The sequence below is a fragment of the Calypte anna genome, chromosome 3, assembly GCF_003957555.1.
Source record: "Calypte anna isolate BGI_N300 chromosome 3, bCalAnn1_v1.p, whole genome shotgun sequence".
In the NCBI taxonomy this organism is placed as follows: Eukaryota; Metazoa; Chordata; class Aves; order Apodiformes; family Trochilidae; genus Calypte; species Calypte anna.
In genome coordinates, this window is record NC_044246.1 from 15346863 (window position 1) to 15370027 (window position 23165).

General features: G+C 34.7%; 1 protein-coding gene across 1 annotated transcript in view; it reads right to left on the reverse strand.

The window, feature by feature from the left end:
* The window catches only part of KIF6 (kinesin family member 6), a 145553-nt gene that overhangs the window by 98009 nt on the left and 24379 nt on the right, over nucleotides 1-23165 (reverse strand). The window contains exons 6-9 of the mRNA XM_030447857.1: nucleotides 21073-21202; nucleotides 11764-11970; nucleotides 6499-6642; nucleotides 3289-3375 (exon numbers count right to left, since the gene is read on the reverse strand). Coding sequence (XP_030303717.1) covers nucleotides 3289-3375; nucleotides 6499-6642; nucleotides 11764-11970; nucleotides 21073-21202 — 568 coding nt within the window. The remainder of the gene's footprint in view (nucleotides 1-3288; nucleotides 3376-6498; nucleotides 6643-11763; nucleotides 11971-21072; nucleotides 21203-23165) is intronic.

Consider the following 23165-nt stretch of genomic DNA (forward strand, 5'->3'; position numbering starts at 1 on the left):
TCTGACTCACTAGTTCTGCCTGTTAGTAATGAAAAGACATTTAAAATAGAACTGATGTCTTTGCTAGAAAAAGGACACACCAAAAGTGGTGGTTTTTTTAACTTTCCCTTTAGAAACAGGAGTTCTGAAACAATCTCTAAGCATTTTAATATTTTCTTCTGTTTATCATTCCATTCTTAGTAGAATTACAGACTTCTATAATTTTGGGATGCATCATTTCCTAACAGCAAATGAACAGTAAAATCAACACAATGAAATAAAATTGCATTAATTAATAGTAATGACTGAGAAAGAGACTTTGAGAATTGTACTAGATTTTAAAATTCTAACATTGAAATGTCTGTATAAAAACACATTTTACAAATAATTAGCCTCATGAGGCCAAATTCTACAAAGCAGAGACAATATACAAATCCCTAAGTTTTAAACATGAATGTGCAAAATCTTGAATACTTTTATCATTTTTCATCATAATGATGCACCACCTTAAAATGGCTCAGATGTATCTGGAGTACGATGGTATTTGTAGGTAGATATGTACAAAAGTGTCCTGGAGAATAATGTTTTCAAGCAAAAATGAATCATTTTTGTCTTAGTGCACTTTCTAGAAATAGAATTGTTGAAACCAATGACACATTTTCACTGGCTGTTAAAATTCCTTCAAACTTTTCTATTTCATTTAATGTTTAAATTTAACCATTACCTCCTAAGCTTTAAATGGGTATTTTTACTTTAAAAATAATAAAAGTATTCTATGTGCAAATAATTATTTCTCTTAACTCTAAACTTACCAGAAATGCATTTCTTACAGTAAAACATAGAAGGCTACTTAAAAATATTCCATTTAGGAATCTATTAAGATGGTAAAATGTCAATTACAGATGTTGAAAGAGTGCTTCAAGAATACTGTAGGCCAAATACTTTAACCTGATTTTAGGTTGTTTTACTCTGGTGCCACTCTGCCTGTACCAATAACTGAGCCACTAAAACAAAATTTGGGGTGGGAGTATAAAAAAGCAGAAACTGATCTGATAGTAGCATCCCTGCTCAGTGTTCAAATTTGTTAGCATGATCAATTTCAATTTGACAAGAACAGAAATACAATTTCAGGATATGGATAAAAGACAGATATTCAAGAGTTATTAAGACTAAAATCTACAGAGGCACAATATTTTATTTTTAAATTAATGCCAGAGGAGGAGATATTTAATTTAGGCTCAACACTATTTGTTTGTTTGTTTAAACCAAATCCTTTGATCATAAGTAAGAGAGGTTCAAAGAGGAGTTGCCTAATAAGCATAATGAGTATAACTCATCAATAAGGTCCATATTTGGGAAGTTTCCTTTATCAAAAACTAAGTTTACAAAACAAACTTCACTCAGATATATCAAGAGCTATTATGCATTCCCTTTAAAAAGCATTCATTCCATTTACAGATGAAAAATGTTGCAAATAAATGGCATTTGATTTTATGAAAAAAATCATACATTCAGAACTTTCCTGAATAGTTTCCACCTTGGGAGTGTACTTTAGTTAGTTAAGATGGGCAACAAATGACCAGAGAGCCATATAAAATCTAGGTACCTATGTTTCTCCTGCCTTTTCCACAAGAAGGGATTTTTTTTAAAAACTCTCACAAGTCTATTTTTGCTTTACTTGCTAAATGATCCTGCAGAGCAAGACATACCAAACTGGTGGAGTATATCTCCACAGGATGCAGTAAATGTTCAGGAACCTGCAAGTTTTTCACCTGATTCATAAGTTTCTGCGACCATGGAAGAAACGTTTTCCATGATTTGCTACTATAAGACCCACACAGGAAAGCAAAAAAAAAAGGAGAGATGGAATTCATATGGAAAGAAAAAATGTAATAAATAATTTAAAAAGAAGGAAAACAGCAGAAAGCCTTACAAGAATTTATCTCCATTTTTAATTTCAAGGACAAGAGGAAATGAAATCACAAATTAGTAATGAGACATTTAGAAATACAGTAAGAACATTGCCCACTATAAAGAATGACAATGCAATCAACATAACAAAAACTTACAGGGCAAATGAAATTATAATACTTAGAGTTTATAGTCTTCACAGGTGAAAAGCTACAATCAGATTTATAATTCTATTGTAAAAAAAATATTTTTAAAACATTGGCTGTCTTTTCATCTGATGCCTCTGTCATAGAGACAGGATACTGAAATGCATCCACAATTCTTTATTTACTATACCCACATATGCAGTGAGGCATGCATGGCCTCATATGCATGGCATAACCTCAGTGAAACATTTCCCAAATCAGAAAAATCTTTCACATACAGTGTGCAACTCAGCTGATGCAGCAGTTATCATTACTGGCAATACTTGAATTAGTCAAGTTCTAATAGGTGTACTTAATATTTACAAAGGAAATAAATTCTCTAAGTAATGCTGAAAATTACATTATATATATGAATGAACAAAGGAGTCTTTTAATATAGTAGAACTTATGTCACAGAGCACATCTTCAAACACATCTGCTATGTACTAAGCTAGAGACATATAAAACCTTTTAAAGGAAAGAATGAAGTATTTTTTTGTTATGCACATTTAAAAAAGAAATTTGCTTTCTTTACATGGCAGTGCTTTGTCTTTTACCAATGTGGATTATTACCTCTGTCCTTCTCTGTACTTCTTAAATCCCTGATCCATTCTGCAGAGCTCCTCCACTGCTCTCCAGGATGTGAGCACTAGCTGAATGCCTCGGTGTGGAAATCTTATTTCTCCATCTCATTTACTTATCTCTCCTTTTTCCTTATGGTAACTTTCTTTCTTCCTAGCTAAAATGTTCCCTGGACCCAACTCAAGGAAGGAGTGTATCTGTATGTTTCTTAGATTTCAGTACACAAACTGTATAAGCAGAGCACCATGTCTTCAAGTGGCTACTAAACCTACTAAAATCTTAGTAGAATTTCAGGAGTTTTAGGGTTATCCATCTAGCTGTGACTATGATTTAGAAACTAGCGACCTAAATGAAGTAACACAAAGACAACAATGAAAGTGGCCATTTCCCCTCAGATGCCCTAAGAGCTGAGGAAGCCTTTAGGGGCTTTATAAAGGTCCATACAACTATAATTATGTCTGAAAGAAAAATTAGTAACAACTTTATAGAAAAAAATGGAAAAATAGAATATTGCACATAAAAATAATTTAATGAGATGATTCAGTATAAAATCCTCAACAACCATTTGACTGCACTTGATTATTAAAACTTAAAACAAGCAATCAATTTCCTTCTCTCCTGGTCAACTCACCAATGTTGGGTCAATTTCTTCATTAAGAACTGCTTCATTCTTAATAAGAGCAACTCGTTGTGCAAATCTGCAAGTTGATATGGACTCCTGGAAGAAAAAAAAAAAAAAGGAAAGTGTCAGTTAGCTTTGTACCAAGTAAGAACAGGCTGCTATTGAAGTCATTGAACTAAATTTCCTTTTTAATATATATTTTTTACAGAACTAATCTACCATTTCACATTCCAAAATAACAATAATAAAGGAAATGAGGTTATCATCTTAATGATAGTGACATACATAAATACCAAATCATACTCCATACTACTCAGAGGGTAAAAAACATCTGAATTGTTAGAAAAAGGGAAAATTAACTAGAACCATTTTTTTAAAATGAAAATGAGACTAGAAGAGCATATATAAATGAAGCTGGGAAGAGATGAAGGGAAGAAGAGTGGAAGTCCAGGACAAATGGGAAACAAGCTGGGAGACTTGGAACTAGGAGGCATACAGGAGAACAACAATACCAGAAAAAAATCTGAGATGAGGTGCAGAAGTACAGAATAGGAACATCAGAAGAAAAATAAGCAAACAAAAACAAACAAAAAAACCCCAGCCAAACCCAAAGAACATAGAAGACTGAGGTTCTGGAGGAAACTGTGATAACCTGTACACACTCCCATCTGAGATCCCTAAGTACAGCTCCATCCTTTGAGATCAGCTGATACTTATATACCAGACCTGTTAGAGACCTTATCTACCTAAAGAATAAAACCCCAGCAATTGCTCTCAGTTAGTGCAAAGAATAGAACATCATGCAATAGCCTTAGAAGTTCCAACAGTACCTGATAAGCTACCATAAAACATGATGAGTCTGCATTTAAAATGTAAGAATTTACACACAACCCCTACATTAAGAAACTTTACTATTGCTGCAGACTTGTAGTTCAGTATCAAAATAATTCTGCATTTTTTTAGTCCTCTGACATATGAAAACACAACTTAAATACATTGTCATATACTCCTTTTTCCATAGGATTTCTCTATCTTTCAGTGCTTGGAGTGGGGGAATCTGAATCGGGGTACATGACGAAAGATGCTAGTTTTTATTGCCAAAGACACAATATATACACATGGGATCAAAGAAGAAAAGGAGGAGAAGGAAAAAGAAAAAAGGAAAAAGGAAAAAGGGAAAGGGAAAGGGAAAGGGAAAGGGAAAAAGGAAAAGAAAAAAAGAAAAGGAAGGAAAAGGGCCTTATAATTAAAAGAGCTGCACAGTCTGTTTGCTTGTGCTGCACAGTTCATGTGCTATGATGATCAGCTAATGTGATTTTAATTATGTTCTACACAAATATTAAGTACAACTATATGTACAATATACATATATACATTTCCAAAGGACATCTTTGCTCTGTTCAGTGTGAAGCATATGTTAAATTAATGAGTAGCCAATCAATTCAGTCTTCAATGTTCAACATGTATACTTGTAATATATATGTTCTGTGCCATCAAAATGGTAATCAAAGCTGACAGCTACCAATTTCCTCATATTTACTTATGTATACAAACTCTTTGCTAGAAGTAGGGATACAATCCAGTTCTCTAGGGTAGTATTCTATTTGTCTTCTTCATTGCAAGAGACAAAGCTTGCTCTTTAAAAAAGTTGAGTTTATTATACAACTTTAATTCACACTGGAGGGGAATTCTGTCTTGAGCTTCCTTTGTGAATGAAATGCATAACCAATGGAAAAAAGCCAAACAAAAAATAAATCCAACCATAACTGCATAATGACTCACAGAATAACAAATCAAAATTATGCAGCTCCACTAATTCTGACATTTTCTAATGTTTAGTACTTGACTTAGCAAGTATCCTAGTATTGCATGTATCAGATTTGCACAAAGCAGGGTAGGGACTTCTTTATTAATACATTTTTAATTTATTTTTGGAGAAGGTCTGTGTTGTAGGTGGTATATATTAAAGCAACAACAAGAAAACTGTCAGTAGCCTACTCTGGATAATTGTTTGGACTAAACATTGGCAAAATAGAATCCTGGAACACAGCGTGAGGTACATATACCTGATGAACAGTTACATGAAAGGGTGGTAGTCCTTTGACTTACCCAGATGCATTTCTAACACATGCTTGCATAACTACATGTTTACAACTCTAAAAAAAAATCTGTTTTCACTTAGCAACAAAGTCCATTTTCTAAAGAAAAAAAAAGCTTTCAACTAAGTATGGTTTTAGTATAATACTGTTTTAGTATAATGTTTTTCACAGTATTTCAGAAAACATTCTCAGGCTTAATAATTTTTTTTTTTCATGTTAGAATGCTTTGATGTTATGGAAAATGGGGAAGAAAATAGATTATAAATGGATTATAAATGGCTTTAAGCAGTGTAGTCTGTATAAACATTGCAACATATTTTGGTAAATAAAGAGAAGAAAACATCACTACATATAATTCCAGTGCATGAAATTGGCGAAGGGGTGCAATGGGCAGGATACATTATGCATTCATCTCTGAAGGACTTTAGGACACAATTCTTTGATTCTTTGAGGGGAGGCGACAAAGCTGGAGAGTGTTGACTCTGCTGAGAAGAAACAATTCCTTGATCTGGAGGTGAAAACTTTGGGTGGTGACTTAACAATAACTTCTTTATTTCCCTAACTTCCTTACTTTTTCCTGGTGGGATCCAACAAGAACCTCCATGGAATGTGACAATGTGACAAAATTTCCAAAAAGTCCTAAATCACCTCACAAATTCTCCCCTCCATCCAACGAATTCTCCAGCTGTCAACCTTACTCATTGAAACCTGCACTCCAAAGAAGTCTACAGAAGTTCTGCCAAGCCTTTCAGCATGATTCATAATCTACTTATAGATCTTACCAATATGTCCTGTGGAAAATTTTTTGGAAATGCTTTTTCATAACATAATGATTCATTCATTAAGAACACAGTAAACTGAAAAAAAAGTTTGATTACTTGGTGCAAATAGCTTCACAACTGCTGCTTGACTTGAGATATCTTAGACAAAACCACATTTCCTAAAGGATTTGCCTTTATCTTCCTATAATTTCCTAAAGGATTAAACCAAAATTAAAACATACTTTAAGTTAATAAGAATAAAAGCATATATACTTGAACTGCAAATTGTACTTAAAAAAAGAGCAGCTTCTTTAAAGAAGTGAAAACATTTTTGTTCAAAATAGATGGAAATAACATACATCTATGTTTCTTTTGTCCATAGAGAGTGTTGCTATCATGGTAGTCATGCAGTTTCCTCCCAGGCTGTCTCTTAGCACTGAGGTCATCATAGAGTTTCGGTAAGGAATGTGGGACCGGTTTTTCTCTGCAAGGGCAATTATTACCTGAAACAAGAGTAAAAATGTAAAAGACTTAAATTTAGATGTCTATTAGTGATTGAGATAGAAAGAGAACAAAGCCAACCTGCTCAGGAACCTCAAGTTCTGAAACAAGAGAGAGCGGCCTGGCAGGGAGGGAGCTGTCAGTACTGTTTCACAGCTGGCTGAACATGAGCCAGCAGTGTGCCCAGGTGGCCCAGAAGGCCAATGGCATCCTGGCTAGTATGAGGAATAGGGTGGCCAGCAGGACTAGGGCTATAATTGTTCCCCTGTACTCAGCTCTGGTGAGGCCTCACCTCAAGTCCAGAACACTGTTCTGGGCCCTTTGCTTCAAGAAGGACATTGAGGTGCCGGAGCAGGTCCAGACGAGGCCAACGAGGCTGTGAAGGGACTCGGGGGAAAGTTTCATGAGGAGAGGCTGAAGGAACTGTGGGTGTTTAACCTGGAGAAGAGGGGGGACCTCAGAATTCTGTACAACTACCTGAAGGGAGGCTGTAGTCAGGTGGGGGTCGGGCTCCTCATAGTGGTGACAGGACAAGAAAGCGCGACCTGAAGCTGCACCACGGGAGCTTTAGGTTGGATATCAGAAAGCTTTCCCTCACAGAGGGGGTGATCAGGCATTGGAATGACTGCCCAGGGAAGTGGTGGAGTCACCATCCCTGGAGGTGCTTAAGGAAAGGCTGGATATGGTACTTAGTGCCATGGTCTAGCTGATGTGGCAGCCTTAGGGCATAGGCTGGACTTGATCTCAGAGGTTTCTTTCAGTCTCAAAAATTCTGTCATTCTGTAACAACAAAACTGCGCCCATGCACCCAATCAGTCAAAAAAACCACTGATTTTATTGGAATATTTTCAACTTAACTTTTGATCTATTCATATGTAGGAGTTGGACCTGAAAGACCAAATAAATTTAATTTCATCATACTCTAGCTTCACAGCCTCTCTGCAACATGGAAACTGAACATAATACACTAAAATCCAGACACCTTCCTAAGACACATGAACTTACTGAAAATCTTCCTCTTATTTGTTCTATTATAAATAAAGGATAATATTCAAGTAAAAAAATCTTTAATATTTCCTAAAGCACACTTTTAAAATTCTACATTCTTAAAGCACATTGTTCTTAGAGAGGACAATAAATTTATTGCTGAGAAAAAGCCATGAAAAGTAAAATACAAATAAAAGGGTGCATGATTACAACAGACTGCTGGAAAGAAAGAATTCAGGTTAAAACTTATGTGCCTTGGCCAAAAAGGAAATGGTACACCTACTATTCTCAGTTTCCCTTCTCAGCTGTTTACATTATGGGACCTAATTATTATTAAATAAAGAATTAGATTACCTCATGATCTGTTGTGATATATATAAAAGATTTGTACTGTAAACTGGCCAAGTACCAAACCAAAAAACTGTCACTACATGAGTTGCACAAACTGTCCTAAATAAGTAGGAGCTGGTTTTCCTTTAATATATGTTACAAGCTGGCATAAATATATATATATACACACATTTTTTTTTTAGAAAATTTATTAGAAACTTTTTGTTGGCACTAGTTTCTCCTAATGGTCTTCAAGTTAAAGTTAAAATTTCCTGTTACTATAAATCTTACACTGGCAATCTTGAGAGGGATTAATGCATAATACAAAAATTACTATCTTTAAAGTAAACTGGAAACCCATTCCTGGATCAAGGTTTTAAAATCTTGTACATTACAACTTGTTAGATGGCAATGTTCTATCTCTGTTAAGTTTAAAATATTGTGTGTAACCTCACTGTGTTTAGCAAATACATTAATAAGCAGAATCCCACTCTCTGCCACACATACAATCTGAATGGACAAGATATACCTCTGACATAGCCTTTAGTCCATACTAAAGTCCTTTCAGACTCCTGCCCATACTTCCCACTCTTCTGTCAATTAAGTCTCCTGTGTAACCTCTCATTCCTAGTAAAGTTTATTAGTGTAAGGTCTGTTACTCATGGCACAAATTTCTATTTCTACTGCTGGTGTCTTCTAGTAATTACAAGCCTTCATACTTGGACAAAATATGCTTCTCTCAAATATCTACTACAGGTCTTGCTGGAAATAATTCATCCAATAAAATAATGATTTGCTTATCAAAAGCAAATGTGTTTGCTTTATATCATTAAAAAAGTCCCTATTTTTCTGTTACTCTAATATCTATATATTTGAATTAGGAAACAACTACACCAGAAATTGCCTTTTCTGTAGGATGTAAATAAATCCAGCATTTGATGGCTGGCAGTGATTTCAAATTCTATTAGCAAACACTTCAGTAGTGTGGGTAGCAATCATTCACCAACCAATAAAAACTTTCAGTATTTCCTATATGGAGCATGTGTTAAATGACACTTAGCAAATATATTCAAGAGTGGGAACATTATAGTCTGTTATTTGCAGGAAATACATATAGTTCTAATTCCACTGCAGAGTCAAATCACATGGCTGTATAGCTATTAACTTGAACTCCAATTTTAGTCAAGAATACCTTATCAGATGGGAAGGTCTACACACAAACACCAAAATGCACTTGTAATTTCAGGCCATACTACTATGTCTTACAGAAAAAAAAAGTTATCTGGCCATGGTACTAGGGATTTCTAAGACAACCTCTGTATCAAAATGCTATGGATACTAAAACTGAATCAACCCTACAGATATTGTACATCACCTGCATGACACCATGGTACCATTATTTTAATCCGGACATACAGGCTACTTAGAGAAAACCTGATTTATTTGGAGATTTCTTTCCACTTTGTGTATATTGAATTGAACTAGCTCATGTTTGGTAACACAGAACTGTGTTACATTGTCATCTTGACAAAAATAATCTTATGTGACTATTTTATTATGCATTTTTTATTATAGATTTTTTTTAGAAATAGCATAGTCCAACACTTACATGCCAGTAGATAACTGAATAGTGGAGTATGTAAATACTGTGACTGTGAGGAATCTTCAAACTTCTAGATTCATCAGGTCAGGATTGAATATCCCACTTCCCACTGAATAAAAATATAGTTTTTACTGTCTTTATTGGTCTTTTGTTCAGAATTAGAAAACCTCTTAATAATATGCAATCCCAGACAGAACCCAATGTGTTTATCTCTAACTCTATTTATTCTATAATAGGAGCTGAAAGTTAAATGACAGACTTATAAATTCAACCTCACAGGAGCTCATGTAATGTTAGAAATACTAAAAAATAATACAGTAAACAAGAAGGATCCTCAGTGCAATTTGTCTTATTTGAAAGAGGTCAATTTTATAATCACCCTTATCACTTCCCATGAGAACAACTAGAATACAGACATTTTACTTCAAGGTAAAATTGTAAAAAATGAAGGGTATGAAAAAATTTAAGTACAATAGTAATTGACTGACTGCCACCTGCTGTGCCTTAAGCTTCTATGACAGATGAAATATCTCTGATTATATTACACTAAGGCTTTTGTTTTGTTAATACAAAACTACAGAAAACTAAAATATTCCCAGTAAATAGAATAATGTTATATTTCCTAACCTTAATTTCTGTGGCATTTCCATGTATCATAGAATCACAGAATGGTTTGGCTTGGAAGGGACCTTAAAGACCACCTGGTTTCAACTCTCCTGCCTGGGCAGGGACACTTCCCACCGGACCAGGCTGCTCAAAGCCCCATCCAACCTGACCTTGAACACAGTCAGGTTTTTGGCCTTTAACATGGTCAATATTTTTTCCAGTACATAATTTGCAAAAAATTATGTATTCCACTTGTCCAGAAGTGGAATACATAACACCTCTTACAGATGTGAGGTCTGAAGTCCACACTTGAAAATCTTCAATGATTGCAACTTAATAACACAGCATCCTCAAAACAGATTTCATTGGTTGCTAATGCTTTACAAGGTGATTTTACAACATTAAAATACAAAGTATCACAGCGGATCAGGGAGACATAAACATAATGGGCTGTAAGTGTTTACAAATAAGTATAAATGTCTTTCAGTACTGGCAAAAATACTAAGGAAAAATAAACACCTGAAAGGAAGGAATGCTATGGAATGCAGAAAATGACTGTAAACCTGGTAGAAAGAAGATACTGTAAAAGCTGGTATTAGAGAGTGTGATCAGCCTTCACTCTCACACTGCATTCACAAAAATTAAAAGGATCCTAGGATGTAACATTTTATTTTTCTAGTCCTGAGAGGAAAAATATTGTATCAGATTAGTGGGGGAAAAATAATTTGAAAAATCCCTAGTAATATAATAAAATTAAAAATAAAAACCCAAACCCAAACCTATTAACCAATCCTTTGTCCTGTAATGCTTTACTTTCAAAGTTTCCTTTCACCATCACTATCTTACTCCTTGTTTCTTTTTTTAAAAATAATAAATTAGTAAGATTAATACAATGAATCCACTTTCTCAGTATTTGCCTTTCCCAAAGAGGAAACTAAAAAGCAATGGTTCAATGACTATAGGGATATTAGTAAATCTTAAATCATAGATACTAAACCTTTTTCAGTAGCAACAAGCAAATGACAAAGATTTGGGGAGATCTAGTATTATTTTTACAGTTGCAAATAAGAGTCCTATTGGTATAAAACCTATTATACTAATTACTCCATGAATACATTAAAAAAGATACCTCATGTCTGAAAGAGATCATTTGGATCATTCACATTGGGAGAGGAATAAAACAACAAATGAGAGAAGAGCCTAGTACTTTACAGTATCACAACATTTGAGCCAAATAAAACCCAATCACATTAGTTCAATGCTTTTTGAGTGATACATCCTGATGCCAGCTGTGGGAGTGAATATCACAAGGAAAATTTTTATCAAAAATATAGCTGCAATTGTGTACATATCTTTAGTATTTCACATAAAGCAAGAAAATTATTTTTAAAATGCTACCCTGTGTAGTTACGCTAACTTTACTGTTTAATTCTTTTCCTAAATTAAAATATTTTATTTCAAATTAAGAGCTACAAACTTAGCATTTAAAAAAATTGCAATAAATGCACAGGCTAACTGAATTTTGTAATTCCAGAACACTGCACAGTAGTAAACTGGAATGAAGGATGGGAATAGTTTCAGACTATTCCAGTTTTACCTGTTCCAAATAATGCAATGAGAGGTTGATATATTTGGCTTCTGTCAACAAGTGACCTCCAACTCCAGTCTTTGCAACACGTTCTGATCCAGCAAGGTCTACTAAATGTAACTTGGAGCGTCGAATAGTTGCAGATCCAGGTTCCTTGCTGGAGATGTGAATAGTGAAAATGCAGTGAGATCGGGTGGAAGCTTGATTCATTGGTGTCTACAATGAAAAGAAGGTAATAGCCCTCAATGTTTATGCAATAAATAAATTCAGCTTTCCATAGCTTAAAACTCTTGAAATTGAAATAACTTACCCATTTTTTAAAGCTATTATTACACCGGTAACATATACACAAGCAGCATCAAAATGTTTTACCTGGTGCTCACATTCTGGCCAGCTGCTGGGTTAATTTTAATCTGGAAAAATTGTACTTCAAACAAGCAAGCAAGCAACTATCCTTGTTCCAAAATACTTGAGCAGTGAGTACATCAGCAAAGCAACTGGCTTTACTATGCTGAGTAACAGTGCTAGGAAAGGGCATTTTGATCAGAGAGAAACTTATTAATTCCGGGACTCCAAGAGTTTATCAGTTTCCCCACTGGAAAGCCCATTTTAAGTGTTTTGTTTTGTTTTTTGCTAGATAGCTACCAGTTTTACTGAGACTAGAACTTTCCATAATGCTTCAAAGGTTCATATTTTCATTACTTTTATGAAAAAAAAACCAAATAAACCTTGGCAAATTCAGTATGAGAATTTTACATGGTATGACAGTTTTCATAAATGGTTTGGCTTTATATAAAATTATTTAAAATATCAACTGCTGTACTTAACTAGACACATGGAAATTCTTGGTCAATTTTCAGTGATGCTAAGCTTTAGTATGACTTTGGTGGTGTTGCAAATCTAATTGAAAGGCAGAACAGAAAATTTTAAACAGCCCTCAGATATTTAATTTTAGATTTCAAATGACCATATGCCATCATACATGACATTTTATTTTTTCAAAAAACATAAAACTCCTTAAACATCTAAAGTCTCTTCTGTTTAGTTGTATCAGGCTGTTGTTGGAAACTTAAAACTAAAAAGAATTCCTTATTATGTTACTTCTAAAAAAGGTTGAACCTTTAGAATATATATGGAGACTAGAGATTTACCATGGAAATAGTATTTTCATTTAAAAACCATTGCAAGTATGTTACCAGGGCATTAAGGCTCCTCTCACAGAAAAAAAAAAAAAAAAGTGAAATAAATTAATAAATGATTGAGTTAGCAACTAAATCTCTACTTATTTATAGCTGTTCAAAAAGAAGATGAAAAAACCCAACTTGGCTAAATAAATGTATCTATACTTTATTTCTCTGCTATTCTATTATTTATCCAGGCATACTCTGTGGTTCAGACTAGATATACCAAAATACTACCTTTTTTTCTCCATAGTCTTCTTTGGCATGAAACATTCTAGATGTTAAATGAAACTGTTAAAAGTGTTATCTCATTAATGCAGAACAGAGAGCTCTCAACAGAAAGACTGCAAGTTGAATATTCCGATTCCATGAATAAATTGAACTATACCTCTTGATATCATCTCTTTGTCTCCAACTTCCCAATATTTTTTCCCAGCCTTAATAATGCCAGCACAACTGAACTGTTTTTGGGAACTGATCCAGCTCACAAAAAAAAAAAAAGAAAAAAAAAAAAAAAAGGTCTGCAAGCCATAGATGTTTAACCTGGATCAGTTTCTGGATTCAGTCACAGCACAGCTGTAGAAAGCCATTCTGCTAGAATAATTTAAAATGGCAGCATACAGTATGTGAAGAAGGAGGTGGTGTGCAGGACATTCTGTAATTAATACCTCTATAGCCCTTAGCCCTGCTTTACCTAATGAAGCTAAGCTCAGAGGAGAGGGAGAAGAGTTTTGATGACTTAGTTTATAGAGATGAGGAATGTTGGAACAGCATTGTCAGGCCTCTGCTTAATCGGAGATTTCACCATCCTGTGAAATGAGCATCAGTGCTGTCACAGGGTCAGCTGCCTTCAGAGGTGAAGCTGACCAAACAGAGGAACAATCAAGCTGATGAAGGGGCTGGAACACAAGTCTTACAAGGAGCAGCTGAGGGAATTTGGATTGTTTAGTCTGGAGAATAGGAGAACTTATTGCTCTCTACAACTACCTGAAAGGAGGCTGTAGTGAGGTGGGAGCTGGTCCCTTCTCTCACAGAACTGGTGAGAGGATGAGAGGAAATGGATTCAAGTTACAGCAGGAGAAGTTCAGATTGGATATTAAGAAAAAATTCTTTACCAAAAGAGTGGTCAGGCATTGGAACAGGCTGCCCAGGGAATTGGTGTAGTCACCACCTGTGCAGGTGTTCAAAAAAACCATGTGGACGTAGCACTTGACATGTCTTAGTTGGCTGGTGATGTTGGTTGACAGCTGGACTCAATGATCTTAGTGGTCTTTTCCAGTCTGAATTATTCCATGATTCTATGATTCTATGAAATGAAGGGGAGTCAATTGTACTATGGGAATGAAAATAAACCTGGTCAGAGAAAGGTATAGGTATGTCAAGCTTAGAAAGGCAATAAATACTCCCAAATGTATTTAAAATGTAGTTACACTAAGAAAAAGGTACATGCTATTAAAATGTACTTTATCCTGCAATTCTGACTCCATGAATAATCAGAGCCAGCTTCACTTATTTCACCAGGAGAGCTATGATTTTACAACTTGCAGCTCTGTGGAACAGGACTGGATATTTTATTTTTCCTCTCAAAATTCACAACAGGATTAATATTTAAGGACATTTTGCACTACAGTCATGGCATCAATCACACTATACTGCAGACAAGTCTAAGCCAGATGGAGTATCAATAGAGGTCTAACTATGAAATCACAAAGTAAAGGTTGCTAGGAAAGAAACAGAAGAAATCTGCATACTTCAGAATAAACATTCTTAAGCAAACTGGGGTTTCACTATGCTGCAAAACCTCCTCTATTTCAAAATGTGCTTTTAGTTACACCTTTTTAATGTCAACAGAGGCAAAAAAACTTAAAGCATAAAAGAAAAGAATTTTGTGCCTCTGAGTTTCAAGAGGTCAGGGTAATATTCGGCCTATTTCTTTTTTATTGTCTATATCAATACACTAGCCACAACTTGTTTTTCCATGTTTCAAGCACATCTTTCTGGACTGGTCATTAGAAATTCTTCTGTTTTTCTCACCACAGCTTCTTCATGTAAATTGAGTGAAGCCAGTTTAGAAGTTTTGGTTAGAATCCTAAAGTGCTACTTAAATAAAGTCCCTCAGAGTAGAACCATGCTTTAATCAATACCACCCACACTGCTTTTTACACTATGATTCTATCTCCAATTTGCAGTTCCCATATTTAGAAAGTTCTATTACAACTCTTACAGGAAGCGTAAGGCAATATCTGTTAAATGTGATGTGATCTTGAAATGTTAATTACTGTCACAATCCCCCACACTTTGCTACTTTTACCACACAAGTAGATACAAAATATACAGTAACAAAAACAACTTGTCATCATCTTCAGTCCAAATATTGTTTTGGGTTTGTTCTTGGTTTTTTTTTTTTTTTTCTGTATTATGTACGCAAGTTCTGAGTATCACCATACAGCTGTTCAGAAAATCTGTAAACTGAAAACAAATAAACAAAATTTTCTGGACAAGGTCTCAGAGCCTTCTAAAAGGTTCCTTCATTCCTTTCAGAGTTCATTTTGGCTTTGTGAGCAGTATTCAAACCATATGTATATGAAATCATCCTCACACTAATTTGATGTGATGAAGTAAAAAAAGAAAGAGGGGAGTGGCCTGGCTCTCAGCAGATGGTTGCTATTGTGAAGGTTATATATAGAACAACTGATGAGCTGCAGTTTCTTACAAAGAAATAATTTTTTCCAGGAATTCTATGACATCATAAACCACATAAGCAGACTTCAGACACTTTGTGATATCACATGAAAACTACAAAGGTATTCAGGCCAGGTCATCTGCTGCTGCCCGTCTGTGGCACGGTAAAAGAGGAATTCAAAAACATAACTTTCAAGATCATGGTTTGGTAAAGCATCAGTGTTTTGTTTGATGTTGGAAAATACATACAAGAGATACTTCAAGGCATACAACCCAGTCTTCTTTTTCTCCAGGACCAGGATATACCTGTGTTTGCTGAAATTTAAAAAAACAATTGTACAACAGCTTCATAACTTAAACCAACACATCTGTTCACACAATGATTGCAAGAAGGTGCCTGCTAGTTTAGTGCACCAGAGCCATATTGACAGAAACCTCTGAATCCGATGCTTTTTTCAGGGAATACAAGCTCATGAAAGGCCCAAATAATAGAGGACCTAAGAAGAAAGTTTCTTAAATGGGAGAAAAATGTGTTAAAGCCTGGGACAAAAAGAGTTCACAGGTGATAAATGTAGCTGTTTAGCCCACATCACAGACTATCTCCACTAGGCAGTTCATAGTTACAGTGGAACCTCTTCTTTGAATGGAAATACATAAGACATTAAAACAAGATTTTTCTGTATGAGTGAATAAGTGACTTGCCAAGGTATAAATGAAGGAAGGTTGATTCTGGATGCTCCCATTTTATTGAGAGGATGACTCAGTGAAAAGATGCAAAATTTTGTTTAGAGAAGGGTTTTTTTCTTGTCTTCATTTTTTTCCACTTTTGATCTTTTTGAAGAAGGGCAAGGAAAAAGATAAAAGCACTGATATCATGCAAGGCAGGTATCACATTGATTTTTTTCCAATCTCAAACTAGATGATGGCTACCTGGAGGGAGAAGTTCTAAGAGCTTCAGCAATTTCACAGTTCAGATGGCAAGAACAGAGGCGTGGTGTCCAATAAGAATTAAAAAGAAAACAAACAATGCAATTTAACACATTTTGCTTCTCTGTTTGAAATTAAGCCTCAGAGTACTCTGGTGTTTTCTGTTAGCAGATCATAAGACTCTGCAAGATTGAAGAAGCAGAGATTCTTTATTGAAAACAGTGGATATATTAATTAGAAACAGTCTAATTAATATAAACTACACCAGTTCAACAGGACCACGTTACATTGAAGAGCACATAAAGACCCTGCCTTTATTCCTGGAAGATGAGTGAGATCTTAATGTATCTCCAGTTTCTGTTCTGATTAAGAAAGGACAAATGAAGAGGTTCTTCAGGTGTATGTAGGTACACTTGACACAGTTGAAATTGTAGATTTATTGCTATGAAAACATAAGGATCAGAAGAGGTGCAACCTGACACTTGCCTGATTTCTAAAAGCAATACTTTACCTTTCCACATTTACTACAAGTACAGTTTCACAGTCAGACCATGGTAATTGAGGCAACTTTTAAAGCAACATTATTAAACTTCACATTATTCAGTGCCTCTTACCCATGTAAATCCCAAAGCACTTTAAGGACTACTCAGTCCGATGCATGACCAGTGATTGTTTTACCACACATGGAAATGACAGCACCTGTGCTGAAATGATGATGCCATTTGGTGCTAATGGCACCACTCTAGAACAGGTTTGTCAGAGTGGAAATAAATTAACAATTCCCACCAATGAGGAACCTAAGAAAGAAGAAAGTTGTAACTCATTCTGGAATGCAGCTCTAATATGGATAACATGCTTTCTTGGCAAAAGTGTCATTCAATCTCACATGTTCACAAATTCAAATCCCATTTTTCATATTTCATCCAAGAAAAGACACACTCAACCACTCCCAGTGCTTTTCAAAATATATTCTAATACTAATGGACAATAAAAAGAAATACAAAAGGAATGGGCTCCAGTTCAGAAGTCACAAGTCCCCACAACTACCTTTAAAAGTTTAAAAATGCAATTCTTTCTTGAAGTAAACACATTGAAACATTGCTAAAAGTCTACTGCTTGTCCCACATCCATTTCAAGTGTTTTAAATGTGGGAACAAATACTGCATAGCATGCACAGTTTTCCACATTTAAACAATGGAGTTTTATAGGTATAAAACCATGCACTTAAATATTTCCTTCAGCTTTAAAATCAAGTAATTTTTCACTACAGGAAAAACAAATGCTAAATGTAAATGCAACTGCAGTGTTTAGAGATACAAATCTTGCAAAGATTTTACAGTTTTGAAATTGGTGCTACTGGGTCTACCTTCCTCTGCTATGTTAAGAGAAATACTAAAAGTTTGGGAACAGTATCTAAATGGCCAAATGCTTATTTATGTACATGAGCTATTTTAGGTACAGCTGCTATAGCCTGTGTCATATGTGCATAATAGATTTTGGAATCCTTTGTTGGAAGTTGGGTTAGAAAAATAAAGTATTAGAAATAAATAAAGTTTTTTAATAACTTGCTGCTGAGGTTCCTATGCATTCAAATGTAACAAGAAACTGTTTTATGGGAAAACCAAACCAAACTATAGCCCTTACAGTTGGAAGAGCTGCCAACAAAATAACAATTTTTGGGGGTTTGGTCTCTGCCCGTTTCTCCCTAGCAAAATACAAGAGGCAAAATTGGATTTTTACATTAGGAAGTGTTTGCGCACAGATGTCTCCCTCCTTATCACTTCCATGACTTGTTGTATACATCAAAACTAGTGCAAAGAATTGGTCCCATACTGACCTACAAAACAATACCACATAAATTAGATTGGATTCCTCTTTTTTTCCTACTTATGAGCTATATAGTTACTTGTATAGGAAAGAAGCATTCAGTTGCAAGCATTCCCTGATATTTAATGAATTAATGCAGCCCATAAAATACTTTTAATATGATCATGACATTTTTCCTTGGTAAAGTCACTGGTAAGGGCAAAATGTATCCCTCAAATCACAGGTTCAATTCCACTAGATATAAAAATGGAATTATTTTTAAAATGGTCCTGCCATTCTTCACAGAAGGGTTATCTCAGGGATAAAGCATTAGAGAGCAATTTTAGAGGCTGCAGGTGGCCACAGATTTCATTTGTGATCCATGCCAGTCATATATTTTTTTCCATAACCTAACTTCTCATCATTAAAAAGATGAATCAAGAATTTATTTTACTTTCTTCTCAATTTAAGTTTATTCATCTTGTGTCTTTTGAAGTTTACTCAAATAGGGTAGTAGTAATCCTCTGGAGCAGAAGTTACAGTAATGTACTTAGTCCTTTCCCCTAGGCATCTACATTAATCCTTCATTTCTGCAAGCAGTATTTTCTCATTCTGTTAAGTCATTGCCCAAATTACCAAAGTCAACTGAAGCCAAAAATGCCAGATTATAATGGGTGATAGATGCTGTGACACCCAAGAGGAAGCTCAGTAAGCTCAGTGAACTGTTCTGCAACATACCTGCTGTAAGTGCAAAGGAATAATGTGTGAGATAACTACAAAAATAAAACTATACTGAAATCCACCTCATTTGAAGCTTTTGGAATCATATTGGCATTTAGATTAAGCAAAGTAAATATTGCTGCAATGGGTGGTAGACATTCCAAGCAAGTATTGTCTGCATCTTCATTAAAGATCAATGAAACAATAACATTATAGAATTCATAGAACAGTAAAACTCTTGCTGAGGCAAAAGCAGCAAAAGTGTCAGTGGCACAGCATTTGCTAACCCAACCACTCAGATCAGTGAATGCTCCATGACTGTAGTCCTACACATTCTCATGTTTATTCCTATGTTTTCTAGCATGCCCCAAGTAAGACTATCAAGTTGTAGATTAAGAAATAAAATAAGGGATATTTTTCATAAATCATGGAACTTTGTGTCACACGTTATTTATGAAGCATCTGGACAAATTTATCTAAAAAAGACCAAAAAACCAACAAAAATTAACAGCTAAGACCAGTTTGAAACACAAACTAATGAAGATTAAGAGATATTTAAAAAAATATGCTTACTTGCTTTGTCATTTACTCATCTCTACATATTTGCTCTTAGCCATTGCTCAAAGAAGGAAACTGAAGTTGACATGTCTTTGGTCTGACCCATTAAGAATTATTTTACTTTTACTGAGTATTAATTCATCTTGACCTTTAGTGATTTATTATCTTCATTAATTTTGTTTCATGATTTTAAGTGTTTGGGATATATTTTCATGTTAGGCAACATTTCCCAAACATGTAACACAATTGCCCTTTACAATTGCTGATTTATGACCCTGTCAGCCAGCATTCTTTAAATATTCTGTCTCATGTTCATACACAGCTCCTCTAAACTGATCAGAGATTTCCTGAAGATCTCTCTCCCTGCAGTAAACAATGTTTCTGTTTTCATTACCAAATGTCATGATAGCTTTTCAGGCTTTTGAACTGTGTAATCTCTATTAGAGTTTTTCAAATTCCTCTCCTCTAAATTGTACAAATTTTTCCATTTCAATGTCATCAAATTGTTCTTTGTCTCAACATTCATATTTACTCACAGTCCTTAAGTACAGGTTGATTATCTCTTGCCTTAACATCTTTTTGCCTCTCAAAATGTCACTGCTGAAATAATCTCCCTTGAGAAACAGAACAAATCAGTTTTTATGTTTTGTAATCAAATGCTTTATCATCTGTGCCTTGGTCAGCCAGTTGGGACACAGAGCTACTTGACTACTTCATATACTTTCAATGTCTTTCCCCTCATTGATTTATCAGATGTCTCTCTCGACACACAGGAAGAAAACCCACTCATTTCTAAAACTGAATTAGCTCTGTTGTGGTAAAGACACAATGACATTATACAATGCACTTTTTATGTTTACTCTCCATTTCATAAAATGAAGGTAAGGAAAAAAACCCCAAAACCCTAACTGGATATGGAAACATTTAGTCTGAATTTTCCAGAACGGGTTAAAACACATATAAGCAAATATTATTTTGAATGTACTCTGCACTAGCATTCTTTTTTTTACTCTAACACTACATGTTTATGAAATGAGAACTAAAAAGAGGGAACTTCTAACTCTTGCTGGAACTACAAAGGCAATTTAGTGTTTCTGTAGGAATGTCTGACAGTTTTTTAAGGCCATGTTTCCTAACCTTTAAATGTGTATGTATGCTCACACGTCATATTTAAAAGTCAGTCTATGGTCTATGAGAAATTTTTTTTCTTACTTATTTTAATTACAATAAGTTATGACATCAACAACCACCAATCAGACTCAGTAAGGAAAAACAGAAAGTTTTTTGCAGAGTGAAGTTATCAGAGCAATGCTTATTTCACTGTAGAAATATATGCAGAAAGAAAAGTCATTTATCTCCAAAGATTTCCAAATGATAGATGGAGAAGTTTATGACCATTTTGACTCTGGTGGTGTTAAGAAAGATGTGGAGAAGCAATTCTCACCTCAGCAATCATTCTGTTGGTGTCTCCCAAGAAGAGTAAGTTTAAAGCTTCCTCTTCATTGGTTGCTTGCTGAAGAGATAAGTTTTTCAGATGAATATTCTGATCAGGATCCTCCATTATTGTCACTTTCCTGCATGGAAAAAACCAAACCAAGACAAAAGGAAAAGCAGAACTGCTGTAAGGTTATCTTTGTTCCATACTTTCATTTTGACTGCACCTAAAAGGTGACATCTAAAACCTCAAACAAATAATAACAGAAGAACTAAAAATATGAAGAGTAAATTATGCAAGAGCTGAATTAATTTTTTTTGCTGTTACCTCCTTTCTACTTCTTTAGCATAAACCCCTTACTTGAAAAGGAATATATAAAATCTCTAGTTGTTAGATAAAGCCTTGGGGTTGTTATTTTTTTTTAGGAGGTCTAATGAAATCTCAAGAGCAATAGAATAGATGACCCATTACAAACAAAAAACAAGTAGAGTTTTGTTTACCAGTCCCACAACTCTTGAAGCAGAAATGATACATAAAACATACAATAATCTTGAGGAACAAATAGCCATGGAATATTTTGGAACCAACACATCTGTATCCAACCTGTTTCTAATAACTTTGTATTTGTCAAAATTATTTCTCTTCTCATTTTTCTCAAATGGCAATAACTACAGGTGTAAATTACACCTTTCTTTAACTAAAAGCAAGCAAACAGAATGATTTCTTTCCACTAAGAAATGATCTTAGTTGAAGAGCATTTTTAAGCCTTAAAGGTCAGCAAAAAAAAGATCAGTTAGATGGAAGTAGCCAGGATATGACAAAAGCTCCAGGAGAGCTACTAAATAGTACTGAAATCCTTTTTCACTTCTGTAAGTAGCCCTTTTACATAAGAATTTCTTCTTTTGATCAGATTACTGAGAGTTAAGTTTTATTGGCTTTACTGAGTAGCCATTAAGGCCTCCTCAGTTAGGCCATTCTATAGCATCCAATATTGAACCCAAATAGTTGAATCACTGGATCTGGAAAACTCCCAGTGTGAAAACTCTACTAAAATTGATGCACACTAATTTTGAGGATGAATGGCATGTCCTACAGGGCATATTACATGTTTTGAAACAACTTACCAAAAGTTCTAAAACTTTCTTAGAAGTTGGAAGGTGTTTTTTAAGTGTTGGTTTTTTTTTAATCCCCATTAGTATAAGTAAAACATATGTGTATGCATGTGTAACTATATGTGTGTGTGTGTATGTGTATATATATATATGTATGTATATATATTTTATACATATTCTTCGAGGTTAACCACAAGAGGGAGCATGGGGCTTGAGTTTTTATCTCTAAATAGTTCTTGCATGTTAATTACTCCAAGCTGCTTCAAGTTTGTTCTGCTTTGCTTTTCTTCCCCCTCCCAAACTGACAGAATCAAACTGAACAGCCAAGCAACATTCCATATTATGACTTTAAAGTGTTAGGGAAGTAGTTCACCCTCTGATGGTTAAAACATTGGAATGGATATACAGAAATTTGAAGACATTGCAATACACTCACTATTTTCAAGAAAAAAATACACGTAAAGGAAACACAATGCTTCTTTAGTAGCCATAACAATTGGTTTTTCAAGTATGGTTGCCTCCCACTTAACATTTGTTAATGTGATTTTTGTGTGGTAGAGTAAGACAGCATCAGCATAGTGACAAAATTCTGCTTCCTCCATTCAGAGCACAAACCCAAAAGCATAATTCTGCTCTTGCATAACAATGTTTTGATAATGTCAAGTTGTATTCTGTCCACAATCCCATCTGTGCATGCATCAAATGCTTTAGCCCAGAGGGATTCTGATTTCAGGACTATGCTTTGACTTATTTTAATATTTCAAAATAAAAAATGAATCATCTACAAACTTTTTTATGCACACTTGGCATAGTATTTACAATTTTAAGGAACTTTTCAAACTATATTTTGACCAATTGTTATAAGTAATTTCCAGGCAACAAAGACAATAGGATGAAAATCTCTGAAGGATTATTTTGTCACAAAGGAGACAGTGGGGACATCACAAACCAATGGCAGCCTCTCATACCAGCAGCCTTACTGCTATTAAA